The 21,116-nt window shown below is 35.0% G+C and overlaps 1 protein-coding gene across 3 annotated transcripts in view; it reads left to right on the forward strand.

Moving 5' to 3' along the window:
- Positions 1 to 21,116, forward strand: part of PACRG (parkin coregulated) — a 266,362-nt gene that overhangs the window by 142,722 nt on the left and 102,524 nt on the right. For all 3 annotated transcript variants that reach the window (XM_076333959.1, XM_076333961.1, XM_076333960.1), the window contains exons 4-5: positions 1,611 to 1,782; positions 13,276 to 13,425. In XM_076333959.1, coding sequence (XP_076190074.1) covers positions 1,611 to 1,782; positions 13,276 to 13,425 — 322 coding nt within the window. The remainder of the gene's footprint in view (positions 1 to 1,610; positions 1,783 to 13,275; positions 13,426 to 21,116) is intronic.

Here is a 21,116-nt window from a genome sequence, read left to right on the forward strand (position 1 = left end):
CAAAAAGCCAATGAGCAAAAATTACAGAGAAGCCAACATATATGGTGTTGTGAAAATAGGAAATGTGGGTTTCATTTGTTCCTTCTTCTGCATGCTTCATTACACGGACTTGATTTCATTCACATAGGTGAATAGGTCTTACACAATTGTACTTTTTAGTCTGCTATAAGAGATTAACAATCTGTGCATGTGAGACTATGAAAGTATGTAATTGGCACTAGGTCTGCCAATAGTGAGATGCTCACAGCAAATGTAAAGGACTTACTTTCAAATATCTGTTCCAATTAATTTTCATTTATCATGGATGGATCAGTTTCAACATGAAAGACTGAAGCAGTCAAGTCAGTAGCTAAGATGCACAAGACCAGGATTCAGATCTGCTCAGAGTCAAGCAGGGAGGAAAATGAATCATGGTTGCAAACAAAGAATCTATGTCTGCTACTTGCTGACTATGGGATTTACCCGAGACGTGTAAAACCCAAGTTCAATTCTTGGCTGCTTTATTTCAGACTTTTCTTCCACAATGCAAGTGAGAATGTGATTACTGGCCCCAAATCAAGGGCTGGGTATTCGTTTGTTTATCCTGACAAATTTTTTTTAGGATATTTGGAGCTTCATCTTGGTCTATATGACAAAGCTTGTTAGGTGTGAAGAAGGAAGCATCTACCCAATTCCAAAATATAATCTCACTGGAAAAACAGGGTAGCAGCTAAGCAGTGTTTTAAAGATGGAAGTGGATGCCTAAAGAGATGTATTGATCTCCAAGTGATTTTGAGGATCATATTCTGTTCAGAGAAAGTGCTTTGCTGTTGAGTCACTTCTTAGCTATATTCAGAGCTTTGACAGGCTGAAAGCAAACAAATTCTGGTTCTCTCTGGCTATCCTGAGTGTATGTAACATCAGAGTGCTGATGTAGAAGGGTAGAAGAAGGAAAAGGGAAAAAACCTAGGACTGAGTGCAAAATCCCTCACAAAGTCTATAATTTGGGAAGGTTAGCACGCTTTGTATTTTAGGATTGGAGGGAGATTCCTATTAGAAATAGGTACCTAATTTCTCTACCTTTTTTCATAGTAGAGACCCATGGAATTTCTTCAGAATTCTGCTCCTGAAATTAATAGGAAATAGAATTAGGTCAATATTCTAGAAAGTTGGGAATTCTGTACAAATATTGATATTTGTGCCGTGCTGGTTATTTGTTGGTTACAGGATTCTTTCTCTTATTTGTTCTTTTGAGTGTCCAAGTGAAGATGTAAAGATCAGATTTTTCTGAAATAAACAGAATGTTATTCTTAAAATGGCTGGTTTGATTCCTATGGGTAGCTTACAAAGTAAGGTGTATGAGCAAGAATACCAGAATCTGGTACTGACTTATCAAAAAGTGAAAAGATATGGGAGTATATTAATTTCCATTCTTTCGGTCTAATATTTCTGGATTTCAATATCTGCCCATAAACCATATTTGAGACTTCATTATATTCTGCAGTGATATAAAATGAATTATTATTTACTAAACATACCTCTGTAGATGGCATGAATTATCTGTCGGCCTGATCACATTGTATTAGTATTAAAAAATTGCATTTATTTGTTTATTTATTTTGTATTTTCAGGTAGAGATTGAAAAACTGGACTATCATTACTATCTGCCTTTGTTTTTTGACGGGCTTTGTGAAATGACATTTCCATATGAGTTTTTTGCTCGTCAAGGAATCCATGACATGCTGGAACATGGTGGAAACAAGATTCTTCCTGTTATTCCTCAGCTCATTATCCCAATAAAAAGTAGGTGAACATGTGGGAAAAAAAAAATCCCTGAAATTGCATTTATATAGTGTAGTTTTTTGGCAAGTTGCTAATTAAGCAATAAAATATGAAAGGCTGTACATTTCATGGAGATTATTGCAAACATGAGTAAGGTATAAGGCCAGAAGGCTTATGCCTTCAATCACCTGGTACGTGCAGTAATCCAGAAGAATAGACTGTCTGGTTAATGTTTTTCTTATTACAATGTGGCTCTTGGTCTTTGGAAATGTGAACTGACATTTTCTTACCTGATTTTGTATTTTATTATGTAAATCCATTATTGTATAAACCAGTTCATTTAAAATGACAGGAGAAATCAACAGGTGAAGCTTATGGAAGTATGTTTCTCTCTGTCCTTTTGTTTATTCTACAGTTGTCTTATATTTATTCACTAAATATCTTTTCTATGATCATTCTCATTACTTTGCATATACATATATCTATCTAAATTGGGAGTTCTGCCTGACTAATTAATGTTGTATGTAAAATTTTGGCATTTAAAAAAATATTAATTCTGAAGTTTTTATATATTCAAACATAGTTTTTTCTAGAAAAGTTATGTGAAAGTTAATAAATTATTTTAATACAAGTGTGATGCCACTAAAACTCCAAGTGTAATACCACTAAAACTAAAACTTCTTTTCTTGAAATACCTAGTCTTTCAGATATATTGTTTTGTCCTTTCCTGTTTCTTTAGATCAGTACCTTGAGGAGATATTATTCTGATCCGTCATCCTTCTTTAGTTAGGTATTATGATTCTTAAATCTGCATGCTACACCTATGCTAATAGATGCTCATATTTGTTAAACTTGGCTTCTGTTTTATTGTTGATCAGTAATGGTATCATTGCTGTCCTTTGCCCTGTTTTCCTGAGATGATTCAGCACCCATGCTAATACAGAACAAAACAGAGTCATTGTATTTGTGATACAGAATGAATAAAGACAAATACAGTTTTGGGAAAGGGGAAAGGGAATGTAGTTTGGAGCCTGATAATACTGGAATAATAGTATTGGAAGGGTCAGAATTGTGGTTTTTCATTCAATTTATTCTCCATTAAAAAAGATTAATTATAGATGTCTATCTCTATCTTACTGTAGATTTTGAAAATGTCAAAAGGAATATATAATATTCAGAATGGTTACTCTGTAAGTGACACTTGTGAAAGGTTATGAAAACAATGTTACAGTTTTTTCTCTCTAAAAGGGAAACACATAAAGAGAGGAATCATGTCATTTCTTTAAATCTGTATTTCCAACACCACCCAAATATATTTATAGTAGTATCATTTTTTTTGAAAGCTGAAATCGTTTCTTCAGAAAAGACTGCAAGTTTATGACAGCAGCTACTCAGTTAGGATTTAAAAGTCTTCCTGAGACCAGAACCTAACTTAGAAATAATTACCTGGAAGCTTTAGCTGTTACACAGCTTTTAGCAGTACAAAGAGACTGCTAGGTAAGGATATTTATATGGGTTTTAAATCAAGTCATAATTTATGACGCTGGAACACATTCAAGAATCTGCTGGCTAAATTTAGTTATTGGTTCTGCTTTATTTTATTGTACAGTGCTTATTTTTTTATTTTAAAAAAGCTTCTGTATCAGCTTTAATGTGTGATGAGTCTAAGTATTATCAATGATAAAGGCTTCTTCCTAATTAAAGCCATATTAATATTAAAAAAAGACACCGCCATCACAAGGAATCTGAAAGTATGTACTTCTAAGAATTTTTAAATTTGCTGTGACTGTGTAATATAGCAGTGTAGTCAGAGCTATACATTTCTGTGGCTCAGCTGCATCCACAATAAACTCAGCTATGTTTTACACATATTACTGTCTCTAAAGTGTCCCACTGGGTGAGTTATATCTGATTAGCCAGTCTTCTTCTAGACCAATACCATATTTCTGCTGTGAAAGAGTGAATCAATTGATTGTTAGGCAAGGTAATATATATGATGGAGGGGAAAGGGGTAAAAGAAAGACAGAAAAATAACTCTATGGATAGAATGCTTTTAAAAGCAGTTTTCTCTCCTGCATGTTCATCAAAGGAAAATATTAGTAAAGAGCTGCTCTCTAAAAACATTTTAAATTAAATATTAGAATTCTGTATTATATTTTAATGATTTAAGGAGAAATCTATCCTCCACCCGTCCTTGCTTAAAGTTCACACTTTTTGAACACTATATCATTAAAGATGAAGATTATATTATTTAATGAATCTGCGGGTTACTGTAAGCCCAAATCCTTTCAGCAAATTTTCTTCTGGTTATGCAAACAGGCAATGACTAACAAAAGGCAGATAATTGAAATTAACAGGTCCAGTTTCTTTCCTAAAATACCTGAAATATGATTAAAATAACATGGAAGAATGCTATTTAGTTGAAAAATAATTGCTTATTTTTGTTTGTCACATTGAAAGGCACTCATTTTTGGAAATTCAGAGGAAGAAAAAAATCTCAGGTTGGAGGCGTTGATTTCTCAAAGAGAAAAATGTTCAAAATATATTTTGATTTCTCAAAATAAAAATTCAAAATATATTGTACCTTGCAGTGACAAAATATGATAAAATAGTTTATAAGTATAGTCACAGAATCATAGAAGAGTTTGGGTTGGAAGGGACCTCTAAAGGTCATCTAGTCCAACCCCCCTGCCGTGGGCAGGGACATCTTCAACTAGATCAGGTTGCTAATGTCAAATCAGGTTGTTTATGTCATTGCATGGCATAAAACCCAGGAAAAACAAATTACCTGTATATGTCAAACTTGTAAGGAATCCAACTAAAAATAAAAAAATGCAAAATCAGAAAATGTGAATACATTAAGGTGTTAAGACTTTTTACTCCCTTTCACAGAAGGTGTAGGCAAACCCATTGTCTACTTTATTTAAACTAGAGCAAAGATTCATAAGTTGAGATATATGGCCAACAGCAAAGTACATTGTAGAGGTATTATGAAAGTTCTGATGCACAACACACAGCAGAATAGCTTCTTTGCCAGAAAGATCCTTATTGTTATTTTCATATTGCAGACAGGTAAAGAGGTAGAAGGAGGCTAATTTTGCCCCACATCACAAACTGCATCGGTGGCAGAGAGCAGAACAGAACCCAGACACACACCCCTGGGGGTGGCAAGCAAAGCTGCCTGTAGGTCACGTGAGAATTCCCTTATTTTTAGGGAACGGAGGGATCTGTCTGGCCCCACTATGTCTTTCAATAATGCACTGATGTATCTGAAAACTCACTTGTGGCCTACCATTACCTATAGCCAGCCAAGAATAGCCAGGAAAGGGATGTGAGGGTGAGAGATGCCTATTGTACCATGTGCTTGTCAATGGAAAACTGTTCTAAATTCCGTGTGGTCATTAAGGGAATGTAAAATTCCTTTTGATACTCATTTTTTGGGCAAATTACTGCTTTTAATATTACATTTGCCATAACAATTGCCAGATCAGAAAAGCCGTAGGTCCTTTTGCTTGCTTTCATTAGGCTTCTGCAACTCTGAGATTCCAGACCACAGAGTTCCCCAGATTCAACATGAGACAGACGACACACATGCAGACATAAACACTGAGGGGGCAGGAAGTTTCTACACCTTTGCCTGATATTTCTATGAGTAACATCAGGGACATCCAACACAGTGTGTGGAAGCACCTCCTCTCCTTTCAAAGGCAGTGAGCATGCTACCATTTATATTTTCTTTGCTGGCAACGTAGTTTCCAATCCATTCACACACAAAGTGACCAATCGTTCCAGCTCCCACACTCCAGTTCATTGCGACTGACTTTTGTGAATGCAATTGTTTGTGGAGCAAGTCAGTGAATCTCACATCTAGATGTATTAAAAAAAAAGCCACAACCTAAAATAAAACCAAAATTTTTTCAGAGTGGCATTACTTTTAAACTCAGATCATTTCAATGGTCTAGTTTATAGCTGCACTATCACAAATGAAGGAATAGTACACAATAGCACAGAAGTTGGAGTAAGTGAGTAGAGACGATCAGTAGGAACATATTGGTATAGCTTTGCTAATGAAGAAAATAATATGAAATTAAACACTTAAGCATCTTAGATCACCCACTTGCCAGAATCTCTTCTGTTCTGTGTTGTGAATCCTAAAATGGACACGTAGGCAATCTGAACTTAGGCCTAGAAGCCGATAAAGCTCACGTCTTTGCACTTAAATTGTAACTTAGATGGAAGTATTGTTTCTGCACAGTTGCAGACAGCAGACCAGCACTTCTGATTGATTCCAAAGAGAATAATCTCCATCCTAAGGAACATTGACATTTTCCTTTTCAAGGCTTTTTCTATGCTGTTAAAAATCCCTTCTGTGACATAGTAGATCAAGGATACCTTAAACTTTGTTGAAAATGTTTCATTAAGGGAAACAGATTTTTTGTGAGCCAGATACAGAGAAATGCACAGAGCAGTCCTCCCTCAGTGTCACCTACAGAGTTCTTTTTAATGTTTAATAAATTTCTAAATTAAACTGATTTCTGTTTTCTTATTCTCCACATTCTATGTGCATGTAATGTGGATTGTTGTCTTGGACAACAGTGTAGTTAATTCCCATTTAATGTCAAATCTGTGTCAGTGTTGCATTTAGATAAGTGAAGTTGAACCTGTTGCTAGCAGTTGTTCTAAGCACATTTATATTTCTCCTCATATATCTTCACTGTATTTAATAGTATTTAATAGTCATTAAATACTTCCTTATTTCACAGAATGCTGAAATATTTTTGTGGCATAAATATGGTTTTCTGGGCTGTAGTCTTTTTATTTCTGTAAACCATGTAAGTTGATTTCTGTCATCTACAGAAAGTAAATTAAATCTTTAATGGAATTGTTACCTTTCTCCTGACTGACTGTTGCTCTTGAGAACCAGTTCTGTTGTTAAGATCACAGACTGAAAATTAACTCTAAACAAACTTGTTTTTATAGACTTAAAATGCTTTTAAAGAAAACAAAGGTCTCTGATTAAAAAAAAAAAAAAAGAAGCCTTGATTCTTAAATACCAAAGCAGTTCTCCCCTGTAGGCTCCATCAAGCAGTACAAGTGATTGCAATTAGAAGGTTTATATTACATTCTTCTGCTCAAAACTGGTCATTTCAGGTAGTTTCAGATGGTATAGAAACTATATTCTTTATTACTCCTCTTTACTCCTGTCTATGAGGAGAAACTGTTTCTCATTCAGTGCAGATAAATCTCATCCATGTTTGGAAAGTTAAATCTGCAATTAACATCTCTCACTTTTGAAGTTGGTGTTAGAGCTCTTCTCTCCTCAATTTATTAATTTATTGATATTTAACATTTATTAGTACTGAATTTCATCTGCCATTTTATCACCCAGTCATTCTGTACTGTAAAGTCCTTCTGCAGTTCTTCAGAGTCAGCCCTTATCTTTGGCATCTGGAATAATTTGGTATGATCAGAAAACTTTGTTAGTCGTTAGTAAACATCTCTTCCAAATCACCTATGAATCTACTGAAAAACATGAACTTCAGCATAGATTTCTGCAAGGCTCTACCAATGATACTCCTCCTCTGTGGCCATTTATTGCTGCCCTCATTTCCTATCTCTAAAAAATTATTTATTTATATGGAAACCACGGCAGTTAAGTTGTTTCAAAAGCCTTCAGTGAGGGACCTTATCAAATACCTTTTGGAAGTCTAAGAAAACTGGCTTTTCTTGTCGACATTGTTCTTCTTCAAGGACCTACAATACATTTAGAACACTGTATTAATTTCTGCAGTACAGATGCCAATATTACCAGTCTTTGGTTTCCTGAAATCTTTTTAAAAAATGATATTACATTTCATTGATAACAAAGCTGTTTTCATTGAGAGAGTAGGTACTCAGTGCAGTTTAGTAGCTTGAGCCAACACAGGGGAAAAAATGTACATCTAGGAATGGATGGAAACTCTGTAAACTGGCATAGCCACTGAGAAGGTTTTTGGGACTCTTCTCAGTGTATTCTTTATACTAGTTAATTAAACAGGGCCTGCAAATATTAATAGAATTCAAGTTTTATAGGTGCTGATCTAGTAAACCACTGCAATTACAAGCACAACTAAAGCTGAAAAAACAGCCACTGACTTTCTCATCAGTATTCTGCTAGATCATATTTCTTGCAAGTATCAATGATTCAGTTATGGATTTTAGCCTTTTCTGTGCCTTAGGCTTTGGCTTTACAGGACAAAGTCTTTGATGACAAAATTGGCCTAAGGTTTTCATGACTTGCCCCTTATTCCTCCTTCCCATCACCTCACTGCAACATATCACTCCTTCAGTTGTACTGGAAGAAATATCTGTACATCTATATTGTAAATTGGATCAGGATCTTACCTGACTTTAAAGAAGTACAGAACACAAGGTTGTTATTCTGTTTTTTATTCACTCTTGATTGAAACACTGTGTTTTGTAACAGCCTTCATTACTGTTCTGTAAAATTAGCATAATACTTCTATTATATCAGTTCAGGTAGTTAAGTATTATGCATTTTGAAAGTTTTGGACAAAATTATCTATAAAAGAAGTATGTATCACTTTAATCAATTGCTTTTTGAGAACACTTCATGTTAGCAGTTCTTCAAACCTGACTCTGTGAATTTAAGAAAAGAAGCCCTTTATCAACAAAATTAAGTAGATCACAACAATCGAAGCATCTTTATCCTGAGTGCTTGTTGCCCTGCAGGAAACCTGCTCTATGTATCTTTTTCTGCTTCAGGCAAAGAATTTTCTAAAACAGGTGCCTCATTTACCAATTGGGGGGGCGGGGAGGAGGGAGATATGAATGCAAACTAAATTGGTTTTAATCTTTGTTTGTGAGAACTCAATAGAAAATGGAAACTGTCAGTGCAATTTTAAACATAGATTCACAGGTGTATATGAAAAAGGGGTTGAATATAATTAAAGGCCAGTGCAAATTAAAGAGAATTAAATTATCCACATAACTTTAAATATAAATACCAAAATCTAAACTTTAATATTTAGAGACGATATGGAAGTTTGGGGAATCTGATTTGATTCTGTAAAGTTTAGGCTATCAATGTGCTATTTGGGGAAAAACGTTCTGATTTGATCTCTTCCGTGACAATACATTGTGTCATGGAAAAGATCCACTGTATACTGGGAGAAATGCTGTCATATTTCCGGCTTATAAAATGTATCAATCCCAAAGATGAGAACTGTGGCTTCTATTATAGGCAACATCTGAGACTGAGATAGGATTTTCCAAACTGCCACATAAAAATAAAATATAAAAATAAAAAAATATCAACTTACATAGCTTCTAGGTCCTTTTCTTTGAGATGTTAGAAGTGCTACTCAAGGAAAAGACTTAAATGTTTTAAAATAATCATTTCTATTTTTTCATGTGTAAGCTGCTTCTATCTAAATGGATAAGCAAACAAGTGGCATATATCTTATGAAAAGTCTCTGCTCTTAAAGGAAATTAACGAAAGAAAATTCTAAGTTTACATCAATTGCCAATAAAATTTAATGAAAAAAAAATTCACTGAAGCTGTCAATGAATTGTTATTGTATATCAGCTCATTGCTAGCAAGCTTTAATAAACAGCACTGTGAAAAACTGCCATCTCAAAAATGTTCAGTGTTTCAAATATGCTTTCAAATTTCATAAATACCTATTACTGTGGCTTTGAATGGTAGAAACACAGAGCTGACTCAGATACTGAGCTTTTACACCAGATATTTAACCTACTAACATTTTAAAATTCTCTTTTATTTAAGAAAGTTACGATGAACTTCAGAAAATACTTGTTTCGAAAAACTGTAGCAGTACAAAATAAAATATATTTGAAGTAAATACTTCATTATATACTTGCATTGAGCAATTATTTAAGCTGGAGGGTCTCCTGGAAAAGTGTGTATCCTCATCACAAGCAAAATTGTCAAGTTCATATAGCATTAAAGGAGAAAACATCGGAACTACCAAGCAACAGAGTCAATTTATTGCATTGGGTTTTTTTTCAAAATTGCTGCTTAAGAGAATTGTACAATGCATAGCATGTATGCCAGATGACCAAAAGGGAAATATATACCATTGAGGGAGAGAAGTCCTCTAAAAAACCTTTAGGGAGTGGAAAGGTATCTTTAACTGAGAAGCAAACCGGTCATTCACTTTGCTGTTATTATGAAGATCCACATCTTACAGCAAACATCTAGGTCAAGAGGCAACAGCCTAGCATGCTTTCAAATTGGAATACTTTGGATATTATGCATGTTTCCTTCTTTAGGGATATGTAGCTGTACTGTACTAAGAGTTTTAAATGGTCTGCTTTATTCCTGTGTAAGGATAATAGTACTTTTTTTCCATTTCTGTTAACCTCTGGGTATCACTGACATTTTTCAAAATGTTGAAATGTACTTATTTCATATACTGCATTAAAATTTTCTTCCTTTGATTCATGTGGGAGAATGGTCTGCAGTGATGGTAGTACACAGAAAATAATTATCAGATTTTTAAAAGATAAACATGTTTGAAATTGACATATCCTTGGGGCAGGGACTGTCTCTAATTAAATGTTTATACAGTGCCTAATGTAATCAAGCCAGGAGCTGGTTGACTGCTATGCATGCCACAGCCCAAATATTTAATAATAATAACAACAGTTCTGCAGTCAATTTGATCTTACTTTTGATATTTACAAGTGTTTTCCTAACACACACTGCAGATTTCTGCAATTTGAAGGGCTTCAGGCTCAAATTCTGCAGTCTGTTTGATTCTACGATACCCATCACTTTAGCACTCAAAATCTTGATCCAAATTCTGTCTTTTGTTTTGTGTGTCAAATGGAGGATGGGATGCCCCTGTTTTTGGACAAGTGTCCAGATGATTTTCTAGCATGCAGATGAAACAAGTGCCAGTATTACTATTTAGTTCCAGCAAGCACCCCTACAGCACAACTGAGATGTAAGGAAACTTGCATGACAGGTTCTATGATGAGCTGTTCTTTGAAAACATTCTTCTGGACTCAGTATGTGTTCAGTTTGCTGCACTCATTGGGATGCCTTCTCAGTCATGAGGCATAATTCACACTCTTGACTTTATTAAGGAATTAATCTTTACCAGGACAGTCTTGGCTTCCACTCAAACCAGGGTTGTCTTTGCACAAGACAGAACTCTGAAAACAGGAGGCTGTGAAAACCTTTGGGAGCTACCATCTGCAGAAAAAAGTTCTTCCTAGGGGTGGTTGGACAGCCATTTCCACTTACATGACACCCTCTGCATGCCTAAAAATAAGGTCTCTCATCCTCTAGGACAGCTTCTACAGTCAGGAAGAACTATTCCTGGAAGTGGGTACAATTTGTTGGTTAAGGATTAAGAAGCTGTGGTTTCTGTCATTCATTGATTAATTTTTATGATGTCCCTTAAGTTAATTATTAGTGTTTGCATGAATAATTGATTTTATTCATTTTATTCATGTTTGTATGAATTCATTCATACAAATGAATACAAATATTCATTCATGTTTGTATGAATAACTAATAATTATTGTACTGAAAATTACAAGTGTCAATGATAATTTCCATATTAGTTCACTTAGCTAGTATTTTTGTGTATGACAATTTAGTCATGAATAAACCTATACGTTGGAACACCAGAGCTTCCTCTTCTAGTCACTCCTTTAAGAAAATGCGTAATGCCTGTTCCTCTGTAAGAGAATATTTTCCTGCCTGGGATTTGGACCTAATCTTTAAAATTGTATCTGGGGGTCTTTCTTTGCTAAAGCAGCCTTAGAACGTCTACCCATGAAAGCATAATTTGGAATAGCCAACCTCTTTGCTGGAACTTAGTGTGAGCATGCCATATTGATGGACTTCCTGTCTACACATTAATATGCTCAGAGACAATATGAAATTAGGTGTACCCTGATGACTACAGTAGGAACTGGCAAATAAGAAGTATGGAATTCAGTCTGTATTTTCATTTAACAACACTTGTCTGACTTGGAATCACCCTATGGTGCACTGCAGTATCTTTATACCTTGGGCTTTCTAACTCTGTTGTTTAACAGTAATTTTGGTATGCTGTTCATAAGCATGCAAAGAGGCATGAAGGGAGGTTGCTTATTAGTTGATTTTCAAGAGTTGTCTCTACGCATTCACACAACCAATCTGCCTTGCCCTTGCTTCGGAGTTCTAGCTCTGATTTTTAACACTAGACAGGCATGCGATAAGAAGCAGAAGTGGGTGGGGCACAGTGCATTTGCTTAAAGAGATGGAAAAACTGACATTGCTCCTGTGTGAGAAGACTACTTCATTCCCTATGAAATGGCATTCCTGGGCACTGACAAAATGTAGTGCCAGAAATACTTCAGTGTGAAGAGGCAGTTCTTGAAGAAGTTGTTAGTAACTCCTCTTCAAATTTCGGTGTGTTCTATAATTTGGTGTGTTCTATAATTCTGTAACACCAAAGTAATTCGGTGTTACTATAATTTTTTCCAAGTGTTTATACTTACGTTATGTTATGTTGAATCACATATTTATATACTTCTGTGGTTATAAAACTTATAGCATTGAATATGAGCTTATCTTTTACAGTTTTTGCTTTCCTAGTGCAATGATGTAAACGTCTATGTAAGTGGGCAGAACACTGGAGAATTAGACCAATATGTAATAGCATACCAAATTTGACAATTGCTTCCAGCTGCATAATTTCAGAGGTTTTATAACTAGAGGGATTTTGCAAGAAAAAAAAAAATATATTTCAAGCATGACTCATTTCTGATTACAAAAGAGAGTACAAAGTACTTGCTTTTAGTAAAATTAGAAGAGAAGAGAAACAAAAGGTATTTATGAAATGTCTTTTAGTGTCATAAGATAAGAAGCATGACACTGAAAGCTAACAGAAAAATCTAAGTAGGCAGACAAAATCTTTTTTTTTTTCCTAGAATGTGTCTTTTAAAAAAAGGCTACAAGGTTTTTTTGTGGGTTTTTTTCTTCCTATAAACATTTGTTTCATTGTACTGATTCTCAGAATAGTAGGAATTGTTAGCTGAATGAATAAAATGGTCGTGAAATAAATGAGTACAAACATACAAACACTAATTGTTGCACTAGAATGTATCTGTTGTCAACCTCTGCAGGTTGTCTTGCAGTTGTACAGTTCCATTGGCCCCAAATGGTACTTACTGAACATTTATTTTTTTATTTGTTTGGACCACGCCAGTATTACACAGGCAGCATGAGGGAATAATGAGCTGCATTCTTTGGGTTACTGAAGAGTCAGCACAAACTGTGGGAACAAATAACAATCAGACAAGGCAGTGTTTTATAATATCAGGACTGCAATCCATCTTTGGGATCTTTCAAAGCTGGGCTAATAAAGGCCCACTTACAATCCCCAGCAGAGTACAGTTTAATTAAATTTGTCCATTAGAGGACTCCTCCCCCTCCCTCTACATTTTAGAAATTAATTCTGCTTTCTGCCTGTTGTTCTTTCTACATCACAGATGCACTAAGCCTTCGTAACCGACAGGTCATCTGCATCACGCTGAAAGTCCTCCAGCACCTGGTGGTGTCAGCTGACATGGTGGGGGAGGCCTTGGTGCCCTATTATCGGCAAATCCTCCCAGTCCTAAACATCTTTAAGAATATGAATGGTGAGTTATCCTAACAGACACTGTGTCTTTCAACTCCTAAGGTAAAAAGGGGCTTGAGGCAGGGTTAATTAACAATGTAGTTAAGATTTATTACTGTATATAAACTCAAATCCGTTTGGAGCTCTAAATAATGTAAACCCCCCTTCTTACTATTCCCTAAGGATGCACTGAAATTAACAATTTCATTTATTACTCCTTGCACGTACAGTTTATTTAACGCAGTGCGGAAGCACTGAGGCAGTTCTATAATCTTCCAATAATTAAATTGTAAAGTTTTGTAACAGTCTTTTGAATACATTAATAAATAGAAAGGTTTTTCCCTCCCTCCAACACATTAGTTTAGTCCAGCCTTTTTATTCCATTCTGTGCTCTTCACAAGCAATTCACTGCTACCAGCAGGCTTAGGAAAGAATAAAAATAAAAGTAGCAATCAAACTAATTAATTTGAGGGTCAAGAGAACTCCTTGTTGTAGAAAAATTTCAAGTTACATAATGTCTAGCAAAACAGTGAAGTTTGAAGTTATTACTGCTCACTTAGCAGGTTTTATTGTAGAGAAATTTAGAACTAATTTGTATCTACAGTTGAGTATGTTGTTTTCTTTGTAGTGCAAACCTCTATTGCCAGTTTCAGTCTTTAATAACTGGTACTGTGAGTACTGTAAGTACCGTATACTGTGAATGCATTTACACCACAGTCACCAGCTGAAATCAACATGATGTATCTTGCTTTTGCCAAACTAGTCTTTAAAATATTCTTCTGTAGTAAATCTACCTGTACTTATCTGTTCAATTATCTACCAAGTTACTGAGTTTAAAGTTTCTGTTATTCACATGCAGCCATATAGATCAAAAGAAGTTAATTCCTCACAATCTTGCAAAAAAGGTTTTTCATGAAATTCATGGCATTTTAATAGTTATCTACAGGACTGCTTCCTATTATACTTTCTGTTTGCATTACTACAGAACGTATTATCTTATACTCACTCTTTAGTGAGTATAAGATTCACCTCAGATTGAAAAATGCCTGTCCAAAGACTGTCTTGGAGACTCAAATGAGATTTAGATTTTAGATCCCTTTAAATACATATATGCCAGTGACTCTGTTTTACTTAGTGAGAAACTTGCAGTAACGTATGGAATTCCACAAATGCAACATTGTTCAGATGACAACTGTGGCTTTCTAGAAGTTGTGGGGTGAAAGGTTATGAATAAAATCTGTAGGCTGAACAGATTTCAGTAGGGCTCCTTATGAATTAGAAGATTCCCCCTTCACAGATCCAATTTCAGTATTGGCCTTAACAAGGCATTAAACACATTCTAAACATATCCTAAGTTTTGATTGTATTGTCAGCAAAATAAAACATATTTTCAACATATTTGCATGACATCTGTGCTATGTGAATTTGTGCCTATATCAAACTGCACTATATCTTGATATTTGGCATTTAAGAACTAAAAAACAAAAAGAAATGAAAAGTAATAGTTCAAAATTAATACATTTTATTAAAGCATTACTTTTTCAGGAATAAAGGTTTTGAAAGTTCAGTATTACCAGCAATGAAATGGATGTTATTTGCAAGGCCTACCATATGAAACTATTCAACTATTTTCATATTGAAACTATTCAACTTATTAAGTACTTGCATGCGGGTGATAGGGAAAGATTCTTCCTCTGTCTCCCCCTGCCTCAAAAAGCTTATATTTCTTTCCTCCTTCACTGGTGGTTGACAGAAAATGTATGCTCCCTTCCTTCTCCTTTCTATATCCCATATGCTTAATAGGCAACTGAGGTGCAGGTCTTTGCTCCCAGTTATAAGGAAGGTGTAGAGACTGATCCAGGCTATTTTCTCCACTGCTTGTTCATACAGGTGAAAGATGAGATGAGGGAGTGTACATCTTCTTCCTTCTTTTATGTATAGCTTGAGAAAGGAGGAACTGTGGTACATCTTCCAGGAGTTGTGTGAATTGCAGTTTATTAAGTCTGACACTGTGGAAGTTTGTCCAGAATTAAGGTAGCTGGAAGGAGCCATGTTTTAGTCATTGCCACCTTGCTAGATCAGTATCTATCTGCTGAAAGGAACTCTTTCCCAAACTCAGCATCTGTGGATACCACTCTCACATTAAACAAGCTTATAGTCAAGAGAACATCTAAAAAAAAAAAAAAAAGTATTAATAAGACTTTAAGGTCAACTTACCTTAAGGTCAAGTTACCTGGTGACCAGTTCAGAACAAACCAAAGTGATTCTTCATGCAGCGTGTGTGATGTGAAGCTCTGGAACTCCTAACCCCAAATTCTTTGGATACCAAAAGTTTGTGTGGGTTCAGTGGAGGCTCAAAAATGTCATAAAAAGGCATCTATTGCTTGTTTAGTAAAACACCTGGATCACCTCTGGCTCATGGCATTCCTAAACCACAGCATGGTGGAAGCTGAGAAAGTATTAGGTGAAGTACCATAAATGCTTGTCCTACATTCACATTGCCTAGTCATCTCCTTTTGACAGACACACTTCTGGACTAGACGGGCATTTGCTATTATCTCAAACATCCATCCTTATGTTCTTCCTGCACTGGTCCCTAGCAGACTTGCAGAAAATACTCAGTTCCCATTGAGTTAAAAAATGTTCTGGAATATAGGTTCCTCAGAAATTTTATTCATACTACATACCTCTGATTTGTCTGAATCATGATTCACCTCACAATATTAGACAGGCTTATAAATAAAACAGTAAAAAACTTGCATTGGTAAGATCTTAAGGTTAGGATATCAGAAACAGGTATCTAATAAAACAAATATACAATGTAGTCTTAGCTTCAGTTTGTCACACGCTTATCTCTTCAGTTGTTCTTCAGCCAACAAAATTGGTAAATCATTGTTCAGAGTTCCCAGTGTTACCTGAGCTCAGAATATAATGATAGTTTGAGAAGCTCTCAGTTCTGTCCCACTTAAGCCTAAGCAGTTCTTTCCAAATTCCAATGTGTTTCCCAACACTGAGGCTACAGTTTCACAGTCAACAGCAGTGTTGTTTAGTTGCCATTGCCTTTAAGGGGCATTCTGTGATAAAAAAGGAGGTAGCCTTGATGACTCTCCCTGTAGACAGCCATTTAGTGCAGCTGACTGTGATTCCCACTGCAGATTTTTACTGGATTAGCCAGGGAGGCTCTGAACTATGCAAATCCTCTTTTCTGGGATTTGATGTCTTTGGTGCTTAAAGAAGATATCTCCTTGTTCCTCTTCACCCTGCTGGCAAACTGCTTCTTAACCAGCCTCAAGTGTTCTTTTATGCAGTTATTAATGCATTCTTTTTAATTGTATACAGAATATTGATTATGTGCAGAAACAGTTTCTCATATGTTCCTTTGCTTTTCCATTGTACTTTTGACATTTTCACTTTTTTCTACTTCCATCTGTTACCGCCAAATCACCCTGTCATTATTTTGTAAACATAGCCCTTTTTGTAAATTAGCAGGTTGTGATACCGATGTCTTTTCCTATCTTATGATGTCTCCCAAACATGCCTGTCTCTAAAAATGAGTGTCTTCATAATGATTATGTTGTCTTGATAACTGTATAATACCAGCAAAAATAGTAAAGGACTACTGACCTTTTGGAACAGAAGGTAATCTAGGTATTTAATTTTAAAATTTTAGCACCCGTAACAGAAATCTTTATTAAAAGATTTTTGGTCAATATTTACAAAGTGTCTATTGACTTCTTCTGCATAATGCTTTTTAGTGAAGTATGTTTTTCTTGTAGTTTCATATATCAAAAAAATAATTTTGATTTTGTTTTCTGAATTCTCTATAATTTTATGGCAGTCTGTGAGAATTGATGTTAATCAACAAATTAAGGTATGCCAAATATATTTTATCATTAGAGTTTGTGGGCCACAAAATAGACATAGTTCAGGAAGGTGATTGCCAAGCAGTCATTCTGTAATTTGGATCTCTGGAATTACAGAAATTGAGAAGAAAGAGTCTATCAGATATGGGCAAATTCTGCCATTTTCTACCCGTTCGTATTTCTTATGTACAGGTGACTTTACTATTCGTAATTTTTGTAAATTAAAAAAAGGAGAGTATCGATGAAAAATAAATTAAAAGTTTTAATTATTGAAAACATCTAAAACATGCTCACCCATGCGAGTCATAAGATACACGTAAAAATAAATCAATACAACCTAACTTACAAACGCCAGGGGAAAGATCCAAGCCTCGTAAGATAGTTTGTCTGAAAGCCAGAGGAGAGAGCTCAGTGAACTTCTAAGGAGTCTTGGTAGTGAGCAAGGGGCTTTTTGGTGCACAAAGCATATTTGGTGTGTCTGAATTTATGCCCTCTCTGGAGCTTAAGGCCCTGACTTGCAGTAGACATTTCTTTCCACTTAGGATCCCGAGTGCTCTGTTGCAGAGCATTAAGACATAAAAGAACAAAGTTCTGTTGTTGGTGATGCTACCACTAGTGTCTTTTTATTGGTGGAAACAGTGAGAGCATCCTCACCAACTGGCTGTGGTGTGGTCTGAAAAAGGGTAGAAGCTTTCTGTTGAAACTGTTAGCCAGAGTCATAAGGCTGGCAGGAGAGCAAGAGAAGGGAACATGAATTCATCCCAGTGATTGGGGAATACTCCTGAGATGTAGGAGCTGTTTGTCTAATCTCTGCTGACTGAGGGGACTAGCAGTCTCTAAGCAAGCTCTCCAACATATGGACTATTATGCAAATGTGCTACTATATAATATAAGAAACAAAAAAAGTCATGATAGTGCTTGCTGAGTCTATTATGAACCCTGTAATGCCACTAGTTTTCACTTAAATGTGTAAGTTAAATGTACTCTTATGAAACTCATTTCAGTCTTGTGAAGAGGGAAAGAAAAGTATGTATAGACTCAAATGGAAATATTCTTTTTTTGCATTACAAAACCTTTTCTTTTTGGGTGTCTTATTTTCTAAGCTGCCTTTTATAAATCTGTGAGCTATCTGAGGTAAATACAATTTAAGAACAAATAGAATAAGTTTGTTCTTTTATGAAAGCAGGTAGAAGATAAAAATAAAAGGAAAAAAAAAGGAGTCTTCAGAGCCTGGAATATGCTATTAGGGTGTATGTATACTGTCTGAAACAGAAACCTGTTTATTAAAAAAATTGGGCAGTTCTGAACAGCAAATTTCTCTTGTTTAATTTACCTGACTGGTAAATGAAAATTTCATTGATTTAGTTTAACAACTGTTTTATGCTGTCAAATCCAAGTAGTCTTAACAGCTGTACTACATCAATTCAGGTACACAAAAATATTTTCCTGTCATCAATTTATATTATTCAGTAGTGATTAAGAGCAGCTTTGCAGATAAAATAATACAGAATAGATGAAAACAAAATATTATTAAGATTTACACGCCTCAGACAGAGAACTATGGGGTGGCACTGCACTGTGGAAAGTACGTCTCCAGCATGGTAATTTCATCTGTGACTTGTTTCAGTCACTGTAAGGCAAACAGTGGTAGCAGGGCAAACTGAAGCCCAGGTTTCTTTTGGCTGCAGTAAAAATGCTTTGACACTATCAGTAACTTAAAGCTAACATAAACTTCTGACAGTCTCTAACTATCTAGTCAGTCCTTTAAAATAAAATTTTAGAGATATGACTGGGAATACCTGATGTAGCTGAATCGTATCATTCAACCAAGTGTGAAGCCACAAAGCAGAATTATACTTGCATGCTTTACAGCACCTGAACCTCACTTGGGAAAAAACATTCTCTTGTCTGAAAGGTACTTCACGTACTTTGGAGAACTCTATTTTACAAAATACAATAGTACTACGTAGACTCTAAAGGAAGAAGCAGAACTTAAGTGTTTAATTGCAGAAGCAAGAGACTGTGCCTACAGGTAAAAGTGTTCCCTGTATTGGAGTTGGAGTATTTTCAGAACTGCTTGTGTATTCCAGAGGCAGCGACGCTCCTCAGAGTGGTCCATGGTTATTAGTAAGAAGCAGCAATTATCCTTTAATGTGATTGAATATGCTTTAAAGAAAATCTCTTGCCCAGAACATTTCAACTGTTTGCTCCTTCCGCTGGGAAATCCAGAAGTGCTTTCACAAAGAATGTTAATACTGTTCTAAAATACTTTACAGTTTGCCAACTCTATGTTCAGAAATTATGTTTCAGATTAAAAAAAAATGGATGGCTTGAGCTTCAACTTTTACAAAGTAATGTATTTGAGGTTCTCTTCGTCTCTCCTCTGAACTTTGAGATTTCAGGTTATTCTCAGGCAACTTTTCTCAGGGTTCCCCTGCTGCTAAGAAGATTAGATGCTTTATCTTTTCCTTTTTAAAAAACAGAAAATGGAGATTCCCACAAAATTAATTGATTCATGTTGAGATTTGCATAAAAACCACCTAATGCCATAAGGTTATCAATAAAATAAGGCATGTTAGTATACTAGTCGTATCAGACCAGTAACATAAACTGTGTACTAAATCCAGTTTTAAATTGATCTTATGCTTCATTGTGACACTTATTCTTCATATTCCTATGCATATTTTGCAAGCTTTTTCATTATTTCCAAGCTTTCTTTGAATTCCATTTTCTGAAATCAGTTATGATTTCTGAAATTTAAAAAAAAAGATTCTGAAATGGCTTTAAGGATACACACTTCAAAGGAATAAGACCACCATGACAACACAGTTCTGAGTGAACAAATTAGTTTTGATACATTTTCTGTTTTTTGAAATATGCCTTCAGCACAAAAGGATTCAGAATGTTCTGATTCATCAACACTTAATGAAAAATATTGTGGTTTTCCCAAAATGGAGTCTCTTGTGCCAGTAAATCACCTTTCTAAGCAGATAAGGATAAATTGATTGCACTCAAAAAAGTTATTATCATACTGGTGAGAAGCAAAATATATTTTTGTCATTCCCAAGTGTAATTAATTATATTATTTCAACAGGCTTCCTATGAATTATAGTTTTAAGAATATTTATTTATTTAACAAATATACTGGAATGTTTTTAAGAACATCAAAACATTTTCCTTCTATGAGATCAGCTGATGGTCTTTTAAAAGGTATTTTTCAAAAATGTCTTGGTTTTTTTGTCAAAAATCTCATCTTGACAGCAAAACTCTCCCAAAATAATGTTTCATATAATAATTGAATATGGACTAGCAGGAAAGTGATCTTCAACAGTTGTTGCCTCACATATTTTGTTGCACACTGGCCAATCCCGACTTGTTTCAATGACCATTCTTGCATATGGAGTTACAAAAAACCCACTGGAACTCTGAAGTATGGAAATTAGAAGTTACTAAGACCCGCCTGTATCAGAGCATTTGTTGCTTTAGTATCTTTAATACAAAGCATATGATTTTAAGCTGATGATATAGTAAACTTTTAATGTATAATCAAAACCCTGTCAGGTACTTTATAACACATTTAGAGAATTATCACACTTAGATCATAATTGCTGTGTAATTTCTAATTACTATTTAATTTCTTAGCTGAAAATACAGCATCAGTCTGTGTAAAATAAAACTGACTCAGCAGTGATTAAATTGATGTTATTAACACTTACCACTTACTTTTAATGTGTTAATAGCCTAATTAATTCAGCATCTTGAATTCTTGATAAGAGAAAAATGAAAAGCTTCCCATGTCAGAGGGTGTACATTGCATCCAAGATTTTCTTTTCCCTTTTTCAGTTTTTAA

The sequence above is a fragment of the Aptenodytes patagonicus genome, chromosome 3, assembly GCF_965638725.1.
Source record: "Aptenodytes patagonicus chromosome 3, bAptPat1.pri.cur, whole genome shotgun sequence".
Classification (NCBI taxonomy): Eukaryota; Metazoa; Chordata; class Aves; order Sphenisciformes; family Spheniscidae; genus Aptenodytes; species Aptenodytes patagonicus.